General features: G+C 33.6%; 1 protein-coding gene across 1 annotated transcript in view; it reads right to left on the bottom strand.

The window, feature by feature from the left end:
- Window positions 1-9,787: 9,787 nt before the first annotated feature.
- The window catches only part of LOC105153576 (cadherin EGF LAG seven-pass G-type receptor 1), a 73,808-nt gene continuing 66,707 nt past the window's right edge, over window positions 9,788-16,888 (bottom strand). The window contains exons 8-9 of the mRNA XM_011068492.2: window positions 15,139-15,225; window positions 9,788-14,245 (exon numbers count right to left, since the gene is read on the bottom strand). Of these exons, the coding sequence (XP_011066794.1) occupies window positions 14,189-14,245; window positions 15,139-15,225 (144 nt within the window). The 3' untranslated portion in view covers window positions 9,788-14,188. The remainder of the gene's footprint in view (window positions 14,246-15,138; window positions 15,226-16,888) is intronic.

Raw genomic sequence — 16,888 nt, 5'->3', positions numbered from 1 at the left:
TTTCTTTTTATTTTTAGGAAATTGATAAATTTTTCATCATCATGATTCGAATGTTGCGATATATTGTTATCATTAGATATTATTTTATGCTTTCATCGTGCATTTTTAGATAAAAAAATAATTTCAAGGGTGCCATTTAAAATATTGTATTATTATGGCGTACATGGCGCTTTCCATGCAGTCGCTTTGAGAAAATCTTGAATAGCTTCCTCAATCTTCATTAAGTCCTATATGTTTCCGTCATTGTTCTATAGCAGTTGGGACATTCGTAAATGACTGGCGTCAGACTGAACACGTTAGAACCATTTAGCTATGCGACGAGGAAATTGCGACGAAAGCACCTCCGGTGCGGAAGGAGTATACAGTGCACATATGGAACATATGCAGTTGTAATATGTAATGAGAATACGTCGGAACACGTATGTTCTCTCGGGAACGTGTTGACATGCCGTATCGGAGTTTCCTTTCATACGAATCACGCGAGATAGTACAGAGTTTTAATCTTAATATTGCAATGTTAATAAAAATTTCATCATTGAAAGAATAATGCATTGCACTTGATAAAAATAGACTTAAAAAAAAAAAGATCTCTTGAAATAAAAATTCTATTACTTTGTTAAACAATGTTTTTTTTAAACAATGCAACAAAGAATAGAATTTTGTAAAATTGATTTGTCTTCTCGCAAATTGCCTTGTAAAACTACTATATCTAACGTATCTCATGCGGAAATGGAAGATTCTCATTATCTTTCCCAAAAGCCCTGCTGATAGGAATATGTAATTGCATCGACGCATAATGACTGTATTCTCGTATACGAGTGAAAACTGAATGTATATTTGCGAACTAATTAAGTAATCATATTTACTACATTTGCAATTTATTTTCTTTTATCAAATTTGTAAATTTGTTCCCTTTTTTGTTTCTATGCTGATAATATATTGCAATAATCAATTATATTTCATTTGCGTGCAGTTTTAAAAAGAACGTGTTGTCGTGAATGCTTAAATAAAAGAGAATTCATTGAATAAAGGTTATCTAACAATAATACGTCATAGAAACAGAGTAACATTTTGTCATTTTTTTGCTGTAATTTTTACTAGATTAATTTGGAATAAAATAATAATAACTTACATTGTTCTTCACAGTTTCTGACATAAAAGTTAATTAAAAGAAAATATATTTTTCACCAAAGTTATATTTCATTCCTAAAGCTATTCTTCTTTTTCTGCTATAACTATGTCAGTTGCATTGCGGTTGAATTACTCCATTTCCATTTTTGTGAAAAATTTCTAATTATATTGAATTTATGTCATGCAACGTCATATATATATATATATATATCCTACTTTTGTCAAGACTATATCATTCTTCTCGCTTTATATGTCACCGAAGGCAATTTTTCCTGACTTTTCGAATGTTTTATCACGTATGACGAGCAAAAAAAAGTTACATGGTTTTCAGAATTTCGAGATTTATTTGCACAGATTTTTAAAAAATCGAGCTTCATTCGCGTTTTTATTGAATCTTTCCAATAAAACGGATTTTCGACGCGTAACGAATCCTATTTCGCCCTAGCGATATGTGACAAAAGCTGCCGCTTTTCGATGCACTGAAGATATATGTTTTTATCGTGCCATAAAAACTTTTTATAGACGCGCGGTTTTCTTTTCCGTATAATCCATTTTAACTTCTCAGTTTAATTACGAAACTAAAATCGCAGAAGTATTTTTTTATATCAAATATTAAAATTGTTACATCTAGAGCTTTGCATTGTTGTACACAATAGTGTACAGTATCCTAGTGGTAAAGCGTATTATTAACAGATTTAGTTAGAAATAGGTATTAGAAAATTTCCTACACTTTAGAATTTTAATATCCTTACTTTACACTTGAGAATTTTAATATCCTTTCTTTATACTTGAGAATTTTAACATTCTAATTTATAGCATATTAAAATTCTAGAGTGTAAAATAATGTGTATAAAATTTGAGACAAGTGTCATTTATCAAAGAATCAGTTATTGACAATGACAAAGCAAATTTTGAATTAATAATAAATCTACCTATCTGTTTGAGTAATTATCACGTTAAATTATAATATTTATAATATCATCTTGATCAGTCGTCAAGGCTCTTTTGCAATAAAAAAAAACCAATTTTTTATTGAAGTATAATTGGAAGAAATGATATTTTTTTAAAATGTCATAACGTTTCGCCATACGTGTGTTATTTTTACGAATGTGAACTGCCACTTTAAAATCAAAGGATTTTCACGTCCGAATTGCAATAGCGAAATTTTATGAGGTCGCCGTGTCGCGATTCCGAAACATCGATTCACCGTTACGGATATCGTGCTGACTCCATAAACGAGATGGCACGTATGATATTGTCAGAGAGGTTTATGTTCATTGCATCAAGTGACGATTGAAGCAGAGAGACCCAGGATATATTTTAAATTGTATTTTAAATTGTCGCGTGTGCTGCGTAGTAATAATTAAAATATTGCGTTTGTTTAAGCATAGAATATTTAAAAAAGCTTTTACGGCACTTCTATGTATGATAAACAATTCATACGCATCCATCATGAATATTTGCGTTCACGATTACTTAGGGCACATTCATATTTCACGTGTCACATAAGCTTTGAGTTCTTGGAAAAAGGAGAGCTCGACAGATTGTCAAAGAAATAGTACGTGGACGTAAATTGCAAGATTTTAGCAAACGTCATAAGGTAGGACACTCGAAGTCAAACACGGCAAGTCCCTCAGGCTGCTTGCTTATTGTTAATTCAACCGAGCTACCAAGCTGGGCGCAAGTCTTTGCTTGCTTTAGCATTCATGTTTGAGACTGGAGTCTTTGAATCAAGACAGCCGTCAACGAATAAAACGCTGACTACAGTATCCGATTGTGTACAATGCTGTCGCCGAGCTCGGTAGACTGAAATTACGCGGCGATTAATGCTACTGCTATCAAACAACAAAGCTTTGCTGATACTGAAAGCCAGATATAAGCCAGATGTCGCTTTTAATGGTTTGCAAGCGTAAGTTTGCAAACTTGTTGATTTATTCGTTTATTATGCTTGTAATTTTATTTATAAAATAGATTTAATTCCTAATTATTTTATTGTGCTGTATTCTACTCGAATAATATGTTAACAGTATTAAGATTGATATATAAAATACTTTATTTTATGTACAGGGTGTGAAAAAAAACATCGTTTATATGATAGATAATATACACTGTATTGAGTAAACATAGATGGAAAACTTAACTGTTTCTAAGATATAAACGATTTTGTATCATATAACTTATTGGTTTCTACGTTGTATGCGACGTGAAGATTTATTTCTGTGTTTACAAACCGCGTTCTGAATATTCCGATTTAATTTTCTTTATAACACACTTTATAACGAAAAATTTCACTGGAAATCAATAAGTTGACATTAGCCATTATGAATGGGAGATCACTTCATTGGATCTGTAATTCTCCTAAATAAGCTATCAGTGCTACTTACTTCAATTTATCCTTTCATATTTTATATTCTGCAAAAAGTAGAAAAAATTATAAATTACGATACTAATATACAAAATTGTTTATATCTCAGAAACGATTGAGCTTTCAACCTGTGTTCGCTAAGACTTTTTTACTCAGTATGGTGTGTTCTATCCATTTAAATGCTGATTTTTTTAACAGCCTTAACCTTGTATTAATATACATGTAATAACAGTTGACATTTAAAAACTTAATTAAACGGCAAACGCTTGAAGAAAATAGTCTATTGTTAACAAACAATAATTGAAGGTCTCTTATTGTTTCGCGGTTTAATTAACGGATAATACATTTAATAATTATTTATTATAAAGCAATTAATAATATAGCATATATATTCATAACTACAACTAAGTTATTAATTATCAAGTTAAATATGTAGTTATTATTTCTCTGATATTGTTGCGAAAATATTACGACTTAATATTTTGAAAAATGAGTAGTTTCGATTATCTTTCATTAAGAAATTAATCTAGAATTTAAAAAAATTGATTTTTCAAAAATGTTTTAGCAAATTATGAATACTTTAAACTATGATTGTTTAGAGCCCAAACAGAAAAAAGGGTTTGCAAGAAGCTTGAGCTTTTCTTTTGAGAAATGCTTGAACTTTTCTACCACTGAGCTATCCATGAGTGCCAATTTGAATTGCACAGAGTGAGTGACGCGATGTAAAGCACACATTGCCCGCCATTGTGCCGACCTCTCTATATTCCGTGCATTTATATTGCTGATCTTCTTAACTCGTTTGCACGTGTTTCGCTTCCCATGAGATCTCTCCTTTTCCTATCTTTTCTTAACTATCTCCTCGTCGATTACACTTTTGTATTTTTACACTTTTTGTATTTTTTATTTATCTTTTGTTGCTTCGTCGTTTGGTTAGATAATCTTTTTTCATTTCTATCAATTATATTTTGCGCGGAAAAAATATGTAAATTATGAATCTCTAAGCCTGTTCTCTTTAGCCGAACTTTTTCCTCCTGGAGAGAAAAAGAAAAAAAATGAACCGGTGCAAAAGTTTAGCTAAAAAAAAAAAAGAACAAACCTTCTCTGAAAGGATGAAAAAGAAGATTTATACGTATTACGCGAAAAGTGAAGGACGTCTGATATTGTTGAAGCTGCTGATCTATCATCTACTTTACATACATTGAATTGCGCTGCCATAAGCGAAGTTAAAGAAGCAGTTGAATATAGTATCTTTCATTATAATTTAAAATGTTAAAATAAATAATTTTTCCGATATGTTACTTTTCTCACATTTGATAATTATAATAATCAATATTGTAGAGTAACGCGTCAATCCGACACTTCTAATTTTCGCTTTAAATTTATGGTCTTATGGAAAGTTGAAAGCTTTTTGAGTTCTCCCTTTCATAATTTTCTATGGATGTCATAAAGGCAGCAGATAATTTAACGCAGCCTTGAGGGAGTTTTCATTGTGCAAGTGGGACATATTGCGAGACTTAATAAAATACAGAAGTTGGCAGCTGCGTACGAGAATAATTGTCTGCGATATTTCTCTTACACTCCCGTACACTCGGTTTAACGCAGAAGAACGTTATGCTTGCGGGATAAAATACATGAATTTCCAATTTCTCAAGAGAATGGAGAATTATATACAATAGTTACAATCGCTGCTACCGCGGTATAATAGCAGCGGATCGTTAAAGGAAAAAAAAATAAAGAATTCTCGTTGTATAATATACATACTTCATCGCATATTGTTGATATAGGCATAAATAAAAATTCTGTCAGCAATACAGATGCCTATAAAGGATTTTATAGTGTGCAGCGTCGTGCGATACTTGATACCGCGATATTCCATGTTGCATTGCGTTGGTCAACATTGAAATATGACTTTTGCACTTTCCTTGCAATAAATTCCTTTTAAAGAGTGCGATGAGATAAAAGAACGTAACTGTTCTGAAATTTATGGTGTCGACGGAATATATGTTCATCGTTATTGTTAGCTGTCGTTTATTGATTTTTTTCTTGTTTCAACACATCAATAATAAAGAATTTTTATCTTGTAAAAAAAATCTTGCAATCATATAATAAATTTGAATGTATGACACATGTTATACTTTTCCATACATTATTACAATTTATTAATAAATACGTTATCATAAAAATAAACATTTTTTATATCGTATATCGTATATCGTTAACATTAATATTTAAAAGATGTCTATTATAGTTTTTATAAACATGGCAAAGAAACTGTTCCATAAATATTTTCAAAACGAGAACGAAACATTTCGTTATATGTTCACAGTAAAATTGGAAGAGTAAATATGTGATTAAAAATTTATACATCATTTCGTGAAACGTTCTAAAAATATGCAGAAGCTTCCAGCCTTTCTTACTATAACTACGACCGTAGAAATAAAGCGTTGTATTATTTATCAGATTTTAGCGCACAGATGGTGGCTGAATGCAATCGGATATACCAACATTCAAGTGCTCGAGAAAACCACCTGTTATTTTCTGCAGCGCGATTTCCAGGCATGACGCACCAACGAATGCTTGGAGAACAAAATGCGCCGTAACTATTCTGGGAGAAATGTATTTCATCGACAGGAAAAACGAAGGGAAACTAATTGTTTCTATTCTCGGAAACACGAAACGAAAACCCTCACACCGGATAAAAGGGCACTTTATTGGAATTACTGCTGATATATCAACACCCAAATAATAATTGCTGTTACTCTGCAAGTGCTTTGCCGGGATAACACAGAATAAGAGAAAAAAAGGAAAGCTGTAGCAGAAATTTCGCGCAAGATCTCTTGGACGAAGGTAAGTTGTTCTTGAACTTACATAAATAAGTTGCGCGAACGACAGGATAAAATTTCTTAGCTTAATCCTAAAGTTAAAGTAAATTTTAAGATTGAGGATTAAATCTAGCAAAGTTCAATGAGAAATGTGAAATTTGAAGGAGAAAAAGATTAAATCTTTTACATTAGCTTTCTAACCCGAGTTCTTTTAATACTACATGAATTTCTAATGAAGAATATCGAAGACATAGAAATAATTAATTGCTCATCATTCTATAAGAAAGGAATTGTTTGTTATCTCTCTTCTATCAGCGGATTGGACGTCTGTCGAAGAATAAATGTTTCAAGTAGGATGTCAGCGGTAATAAAAGTAATGCATGATGACAATATGAACACATGACCATACATGAGTCGAAAAGTAGATTGTAGGTCAGTTTAATAACCTTGATTCTCGAGAGAAAGACGGGTCGATATCGAGAATGTCTCCAGACATCCTGGCACCGACAAGGAATCTCTTGTTCTCTCTAGAACATATTCCGGAATTTAAAAGATGACCGACGCTTTATATCCGCCCATATATCCACTAATCAGAAATATGACTATAAGGAGCTGACGAAGGCATAGTTGGATACATAAGATTTTATAAGTTGTTATTTACTTTTTAAAAATTATCAAAAAAGTGTAAATGACTAGGATTGAGCTTCTACAAGAAATTCTATATGTCGTATAAATATATTGTAATATGAAATTTGCTATATTTTGAATATATAAATTTCATGATATATACATATTATATATTATTTATGTTTTCAATATAACATTTCAACATGTTATGATACGATATTTATTGCTAAATTATTTCATAAAATTATATTATATTTATTTAAAAAAATGTCATTATAGGTTTCCTTTTTTTTTTTAGAAAACTGAAAATTTTCGATGCATCTCTTTCATTCTGTTCACAGTACCCATGGATGGACGTGCCTTTAATCCTATATTTCCCAAGCTTTCCTCCTTGACTACTGCTTCCGAGGTAATCCAATTTCCACGGCACAGAGCCGTAGCGGAGAAAAACCCATTAATCTGTTGGTTAGTAACTCGTTTTATTCAAACAGAAAACACACTGTTTTTAGCAATTTAAATACAAAATAGTAAAAATTTATTTTTTAGTTCTAAAAATAACTCCATTTCGTCAACAATATTTTTTAACAGAATTTTTAAACATCAATTTTTATCGTAATATTTTACAGAAATCAAAACAACAAAATACATATAAAATAGAAAAAATACATATAAAACAGAATTGTAAAAATTTCGAAAAATTGATTCTTAAATATTTTTTCTTCGCTCTTGATGTTTACTAAAAGTTCCTAATTTTCATTTTTTTATGTTTTAGGATTTCGATCAATAATATTTCATTGAAACGCAATCCCCATTTATCTTTTTTGTTCAGCGCGATTGAAAACATGCTTAATGTTTCTCGAACATTATTTATAACTCACGATAAACCGGTAAAAAGGTTTCCCAATTCCAGTGTAAAAAAAATTTACGTCGGTGCTCATTTACTGAAAGGAACTTTGTGAGCAACTATGGTTACAGGTTCGTTTCAATAGAATAAAGTCTTACTCGGTTGAATAGCGTACAGGAAATATGCGGGAAAATCGACTATTGTGTACCAAAAGACCACGGTTACTTATATATACGGCATCGTAAAGTACTAGAGCAACGCATTCTCTTTAATGACTCTACATTAAGTCTTGAGAGTCTGTTAACGAATTCTATGTCGGCCCAAGCATCCTTGGAACAACAAGCGACTTGGTCTAGAATATCTTTTCCGCTGCTTCTGAAAGAAAGGTGCTTGAAATTCTCTAATTAACTCCCCTCGAGGACATCTCGCGCAAAATTACGAATTCACGAGATAAGTCTAGCTTGCGCGTAATTATACGGAGTTAATTAAGGGGAAATTAGTGTGGGTAATGGCGGAAACAGAATAGGTGGACGCGTTATCCAGCTTTTTCTCTCTTTTTGTAAAAATAAATATCGAGAACAAGGCGCATCTGTGTTATAAAAAGAGATTACAACTAACTGTCATCTAGCTTTCATTATCTCGTATTAATATGATATTATACGTTGTTTTTCCGAATATTGAACATTGAAAATTTATTTTAAATTTACTTTGAACATTTTTCCAGCATAAACTAAACTTTCTCAGATATATGCATTATTTTTCTTTCTACAATTTTAACATAAATAAGATGATGCAGAGTGTAACAAATATTTTGGATATAAATTTATTTGTTGAAAAAAATAAATGTATTGCATGTGAAGCGTGCTTTTCGGAATAAAATGCACTCGAAAAGCATTTGTCGCGCGTCGTCAAATCGCACGAATGCATTACACATTACAGCTAAAGGGCAGATTGAAAACGAATGCACTTGGTCGCGTCGCGGACCGTCGGCCGATCATTTCCGATAATTAAATGTCAGATCCGTTTGGGAGAGAGAACGGGGAGAGAAATGACACGGACGAGCCGCTCTTCCACTCGCTCGAAAGGCACTAAACGAGTCATCCGTACCATATTCTGCATTTTGGAAAATCGATAGCTCGGATGAAGTACCCGAGTATAAGCATTAATTCTCCTACACGCGGTGCATTGTATATCGCGCAATACATATCTCAACTTTTCCTCCCCCTCAGTCCTCCATTTTCGTCGTCGGAAAATTCAGTGCGCTACGAAAAAATCTAAAGAGAAGCGAGAACGTCTGGGACACCCCTCTGAGAGAAGCAGACAGATATATTAGACTCGTGAGAGGAACAAATCCTTACCGGTGTAATAAAATCTTCTTCCCTAAATCTCTCTTGTGAAGTAATAAAGGAAAAATAATTGCCGAACGAAGCAGTCGTTCCTCCGCTTTTATTGCATTGCTGTAAAACAAATCGGCACACTGCGGTGGATTGTTCGAACATTCTGTTACTCGCAAAAATATTGTTCGGCGAAGGAGTCAAGGAAATCAGGGTCCTTCTTGAAAAGTTCGCATATGAAAAAGTAAGGACATACTATATATATATGGTGCACGTAAAATATATTATATTACAGTGAAGAGGTCCAAGGTTCGAATCCTGGCTGAGATAATATTTTTCGTAATAAGTTTCTTGCTTATTTTCTTTCTAATCTAATTTAGGAGGGATTATTAGCGTTTCAGAATGATTGTGTTGAAACCGAAAGTTATCGACTCGCAATCATATCTGGAATAAATTGAATTTAATAAAAGAATATATAATATATTATTTGAAACATCAAACTTTGACCGATCTTGACTTTCTTTATCGTATCTGATATATTATAATATTTCTCTAGTTTTACGTATACGATACTTTCCAAGAATAAGGGCCCAGGAGACAATATTGAAAGTGATGAAAACCAGGAATGAAAGGAGAGGCAACGTACACGTAGTCTCCTCTCCTCTCCTTTAAGTTTCAAAATATTTATTTCGTGATTACATGCGTCGTCTACGTACGTATGCGTGCTGTAATTACACTAGCCCAGATTTGCGCAGATCATTGCCAGGTGTTAATTACGCGGGAAATGCCGACCGCGAAACCATCGTGCACGCATGGATAATACACGCCGTATATGCGCAAGATACACACACACACACACACACACACACACACGCACGCATGCATGCACGCACGCATATGGATTTCTCTGAATTAAGGGGATCGATATTCACGCGTTTCTCTCTACGCGTTTGCATGCCGAATCCTGTTACTCAATTGGTCAATACTATCCGCAGGATACGTTTGATACCGCGACGTTGACCGAGAATACGGACAAGCTTGCGTAATCTGGATTGGGTTTATTTGCGTGAACGCGCAATGCCCGCGATTGAGGGATCGATGAAGCATCCACGATGGAGGACAGACGTCTCGATATGTCCATATGACACGTATATCTCTCGACAGGAAGATTTCTCTCTTTGTAGAAAACGATTGTAGATATTATTTGCGTTGTGCGAATTTCCTTTGGCTTATGACAATACTGAGACATAAAAGAAGCTCGATAAAATAAAAAAGATATTTAATTTATAAAAATGAAGAAATGTATCAGTTTTGAGAAAACTCGACAATATGTCCTATAAAATATAATAATATAAAATATGATCCTAAAAAGCAAGTAAACAATGATAAATTAATTTCTTATTAGTTGAGAGACAAAATGTGTTTAATTAATTAAATTTAAGAAATTGTAATAAATATCTTCGAAATTTTTTTCAGATTTATTTTTAATTGGAAAATTTTTTTAGTGTCTCAAAATCTTCAATCAAGTCTATATTTGGAAATAATTATAGCAAGGAAAGATGATTATCGTAAGATATGTTCCAATATGTAATATAACTGATGATGAAAGTCATAGAAATCACTAATCTAGAATGGACATCGATGTGTAATATTTAATGTAATATTTAATGACGTTATACAATGATTAACGTTATTAATATTTTAATAAAACTATACATATTACATTGCTCACTGAATGCGCAATCATCATTCTTAGCAAGTTTCCAACGATTATCCACTGAATTATTGGAACATGTACGAAGAGCTGCGATTATCCCACTGTCACAATTATCATGATTGTTCCTCATTATTCATCGACTGACAGAAACCTCCCTGTCGCGAGATAGACGTCGATTAATCGCGCGACTCTCGAAGCCCGATTTCGACGAGCATCCTCCTCTCGCCTGTGTACACGTTATGTACACAGTAATTCGCGAACGTATATCGATCAAGCAAAACCTTCCAGGAACGAAATTTCGGACAAACGATCTCATACGTCCGGCATTCAGCGCTCGACGCTTAGAAAAATTCAAGGACGTTATTCAACACTGATATGTCGGCCTACATCGAGTATCGTGTTTCACTCGCTCGTGTCTCTCGTTCGTCAACGAAACCAGCGGATCAAACGCCCGAGCAAGTCACCAGCATTTCATTCTCAACCCTCCTCATATTTATCCTCACAGTGTTTTGATATGCAATCGCTAAACAAACGCACGCCAATCGTACGCCATCAGCTACGCGAATTGAAGCTCGAAAAAGGAATTCACATCTAGTCCAAGATTTTGATTTAATTCAATGACTTAAAACACAGACTAACTATCGTAGTCGCTAAATGTATTTATTACAACGTTGATTGTTAATATATATTTAAAAAATTTTTTTATCTCTAACAAATACCTAAACATTCATTTTCTCTTATAATGGAACATTTTCAATCGTCATTTTTATCAAGAATTAAAGTAATATTTCTATATTTTTTCCAAGTATATATAAACTCTCCTCTTTTATATCTTACTTGTTTTTATGTATAATATATACACACATACACACACACACACACACACACACACACACTTTAATCAAATGTCGATGCTCGTAGCGCGTCCAATTTATACACTGCTCTCGTCCATGATTAGATGCTATTTCGAGGAAAGAACGATGACGTTCGAATGCTTTCCTCGTTCGTGAAATAAGAGCAATAGGTATCGATGCATCACCAATGCCACGCCATAGCACGGTGGTTTTAGTTCACCGCCACATTTGTTGGGGCGTCGAGCAACGTGAGGTGGTGGAAAGCTAACCCATTCGATCGATCGATCACTGGACCCTCTTTCTCGTTCTCCAGTTAAAAGGAATCTCCTAAATACAAGGGGACACGAGAATTCGAGAGGTAAATCGCATAAACGACCGATACGACATGGCCTTCTATCAGAATTCTCTATTCACTTCGTTCAGCACTTTATCCCTTAAGTGATTTCAACAAATTGAATTACGATATACGACGTCACTTCATGCCTGTGGTATTCATCATCGCGAGAAAGTCACGTTAATGGCAATCGCGATGACGGTCCAACCTATACATCGTTCGTCCTAGTTTCGAAGGATCCAGAGAATTGATATGAAACCATATAACTTTTCCTGTTGCGCATTAAAATTCTATTGTAGAGAGCCGGAAGACTGGATTAATCCCTCACGGGACAATCTGGGTGGATCTGGGTCACGTTTAAAAAGAAAAATAATTTTATACTCGCTCGAACTATGATTATATTTACGCAAATTCGCGATATTTAATATCAAATGTTAAAAATTTGCAAAAATTTCATCGAAAGAGTTTTATTTAAAATTAAAAACTAGAATTTGTTCTCTCTGGGAAAAATACCTTATATTAGATACACAATAACATCCGAACGATATTTCCTTTTGTATATTTAACTCTATATATGCATTTGTTTCATTATTAATCTTTATAATAGGAAAATGTTTACGTATTTACGTATACAATTTATATGCATCAGGATAAAATATATTATTTCAATGCAACATGAAGAATTGTAGCATTACAACAAAATATTGAATTCAGCAACAATATTTTGATTGATCAAATCCCGAGAAAAGTTATACGATAATAGTTACATGATTGCATATTAATTACGGTTCTGGATCGCAAATTGAAGCTTCTTAACGAAACTATACATTGGAAATAATTAAGGTAACGATTATTTGTTACGCACAGAATTATATATACAGTTATAGCGTATTTAACATGATATGCATATCACATCAGGGATGATTGTAACGCATTACCTATTGTGTATTTCCCACTGTTTGCGCTTTTCGGTACAGCAATCATTCGTCATATCGAAACCACATCAAATTATCTCCCGCATGATAACATTACGCAACATCAAACATAATCGACTTGTAGTATATGAGTAGGATTACGGAGACATGCGATTCGAGTCTCGTAAATCAGTCGCAGTTTACTGAATCCGCATTCAAGATTAAAATTCATTACGATCAAGCTCTCTTAAATTAGGCATATTTAGAGTATACAGGCAACTTGACAAATTTTTAAGAAGAATGAATCATTGATTTAAATCCATATGCTTCCTTACTGGTTCATAATTAAGCAAGCGCAGAAATAATTAATGACATCGTGACCGAGAGAAGTAATCTGCTTTAGTAAACTATATTTAATCCTCCGAGTTCTTAACATCATTTTGAAAACTTTGAAAAATTGAAGTTTATAATTTGCCTTCTTATTTGAAAAGTTTCATTCTTTTTTACTTTATTTTTTTAAACTTACGTTAAGTGCAGCAGTTATAATCCATTGTTCGAAAATTTATCGAGATTTGTATAACGTAGTAAATAATAGATTACCTAATGGAATATCAAAATTAGGATCCTTTGCAAGTCTCACGTAGAACAATTAATAATTACAATCGATGAACGGATTAATGTAGCTTGTGCGTGCAAAAGGACTCAAATTCCAAAATTTTTAAGACTCTCAGAACAATAGCTTCAATAATATGACCAGAGCGAGAATTATATTGAACTATAATGCGGCGTACATATATATACATATACGTATATATATATATATATATATATATATATACGTATCTCTCTCTACAATGACTATTATAAATCATCAAAAGTAATAATTCAGATTATTATAACGAATCAATGTGTGAGCAATCGAAAGTATAGTTTTAGACATTTTTTATTTTCTTCTTTTGTATGCCAATTTCAATTTCCACAAATTACAAGTTTTCTGAAAGTTTCCTACCTATCCCAGAACAACGAAAAGGTGTCGTGCTGCAGGATGGTTGAAGCTATCGAGGTTGAAACTGAAAACGCACGTCACGGAGGAAAATGGTCACAGAGAAAAACGGCAAAGTTAAGAGAAAAATGTCAGCACATTTTCGATGTAAAAATAGTTATAGCTCGCAAAGAGAGAGACACCAGCCGTCGCCACTCGTTGGTTTTCCTCTTCGTTTCCTGTCCGTTCCATTCCGAAGATCGCCTAAACCGGATCAGGCGCAGGTGCAAGCAGTTGCATGCTACTGCTTGATTTTGCAATCTGCAACGTTAACGTCAGGTCGCACATTGAAAACCCTGTGTCTAGGCAAACTAAGTGCTTGTTTCAGCATAAATAACAAAAGTGAAAGAATTTCTATTGTCAATAATAAACCTAGTTACTAACAATGTATACATTCTTATATATTAATCTTAAATTATGAGAATAAAAATCTTAAGTAACAGGTTTTTATTAAAAATAACTTTTTTTTATGAGATAAAGGAGAGGAAAACTGAAGATCGGGATATTTGCCTAAGATCAAAGTAGTCAAATTGTAAGTCTTTTGAATATCAAATGCTGATGCGATAAATAAATTCAGATATTTCAATAAACCGAGGTGGTGGATTGGGTAACCAAAATAAGGAGCAGAAGGAACGACAGTTTAATTCAGTCTGACCTGGAAAACGAGGACTTACCGCAATCAACCGGATTAAATTATTTACTCTGGAAGATCTTTCTCGATGAAAAGAGGTAAGTTGGAAGGTCAGACACGCGTATTTTTGACTTGAAAAATTTATAGCCGCTATTAACTCATTAAAACTCATTAATTCTTTCAAACTTCGTAGAAAACCACAAAGGTTATTTGTACTCATTAACTCTAAATCAACGTATCTTTATCATAGAAATTGCGGAAACTTTTGAGATATTAAAAAAAGAATTAAAAGTTCTGGGGTCGTATTATCTTGAGTAATCACAAAAAAGCGACAATTAAAATTGATAAAAAGATTAATGAATCACTCGTCAAAATAAATGTTTCACAAAGTGATACAAAACAACTACCAAGTAAGTACAGAAACCACGAGTATAGAAGCAGAAAAAGCAGCAGACAATCAGACTATCAAGGAAAGGATTTATCGATGGACTAGTTGAAAGAAACTTTCAACGAAGATTCGTACCTGATGTTCCGGGTGTTTGTGCGATTTTCTGGCGTAGACTTTCAAGACCCTGCAGTTACACGCGACGGAGAGTGCCACTGCCGATCCCTGTGTAGCATCATACAATTATCATATGCATAATGGAATAGCTAGATAAAGTTGTATCATCGAATACACGCCTAAGAAACATGGCTTAACATTAATTTTTTTTAATAACAGAAAAGTTTGGATTTGTTTTCAGAAAAACATTTATTCTAAATTTTTATCTACGAATGGCAAAAGAGTGCATATATACATATATGATAAAATAAGTATAAATCTCTAACTATGTAATGAATAGATTTATGTAATGAATAGTTTCAAAAAATTATAAACGTCTTGAATTCTTGAATATCATTGACAAAGGAGAGAAAGAATGAGAAACTAGGGAGAGAAAAATGTATACAATATTAAAAATATAATTTAAGTAAGTAAAGTGTTTAATTTTTAAAACTATTCAGAAAAACTAGAGAGATTTAAAAAATCGCCCAGAAACTGTTCCACAGTCTCGACCACATTTGAATTGAAAAAAAACTATAAAAGATAGGATTTAAGTGACGAACGGAAGGAAAGACGAACATGACAGGATGAGAGTGTGCAATTGGACACAGAATGGGTAAAGTAAGAAGAGAGATCGGCACTTCTACGCTTTGATCGCGAAAAGCTCCTGCTGTTGAAGAACATTCGACTCAGCAAACTCGACTGGTAGGAAGAAATATGGAAGCACATTGTATATAAGTATATATGGAAGCACATTATATATACATATATGTATACACACACACACACACACACACACACACACACACACACACACACACACACACACACACACACACACACACACACACACACACACACACACACACACACACACACACACACACACACACACACACACACACACACACACACACACACACACACACACACACACACACACACACACACACACACACACACACACACACATGTATGTATGTGTATGTATGTATGTATATATATATATATATATAGGGAGAGAGAGAGAGAGGGAGAGAGAAGCCGTTTACGCTTGATGCAAGATCGAACGCATCAAGAACGGAAAGTTCTTCGAAGAGCTTACCGGAAAAGGGTACGGGAAAGAGATTCCGCGCGTTCCTGCGTTTGCCCTTTCACTTCTTTATGCGCGGCGCGATGCTGAGCGTCGCGTCGTCGAGAACTCGACCGAGATCTCTCAATTGGAATTGAAGTCGGTATAATATTGGTGCCACCGTCAGCGAATACCGTACCGCATGATAATTGGTATATTTGCATTTACAAGAAATCAAATTAAATTTCAAATTTGTTAAGCTAAATTGTGATCGAACGATGAAGAGAGAGTGTGGTCTGAATAATGGTCCGAATAATGGTCCGCGTGATGGTCTGTGCACACATAATGGCTTCAAATAATGGCTCGAATAATAGTTCAAATAATGGTCCAAAATAATGGTTTCAGAGATGATCCATAAAAATATCTAGTATTAAAAAATGTGTAATATTCAGTTCATTAATTTTTGAATCTAAAGAAATCAGACATGACAAAAATGTGTCACTCCCGGGGATTTAATGATTTCTCATCTTTCAACGCCTGCCTTTAATGCGCGCTCGTATATTTTTATAGTGCCATAATCCATCGAAATTACGGTGGAAATATTGCGGTCGTATGGTACATCGTTAGGAAAGGAGTACTGGGAAAGAAATAGCATCTCGG

This window comes from Acromyrmex echinatior, chromosome 7, assembly GCF_024713525.1.
Source record: "Acromyrmex echinatior isolate Ae372 chromosome 7, ASM2471352v2, whole genome shotgun sequence".
In the NCBI taxonomy this organism is placed as follows: Eukaryota; Metazoa; Arthropoda; class Insecta; order Hymenoptera; family Formicidae; genus Acromyrmex; species Acromyrmex echinatior.
Note: the sequence above shows the minus strand (reverse complement) of the source record. Positions and strands in the feature narration are given on the sequence as shown.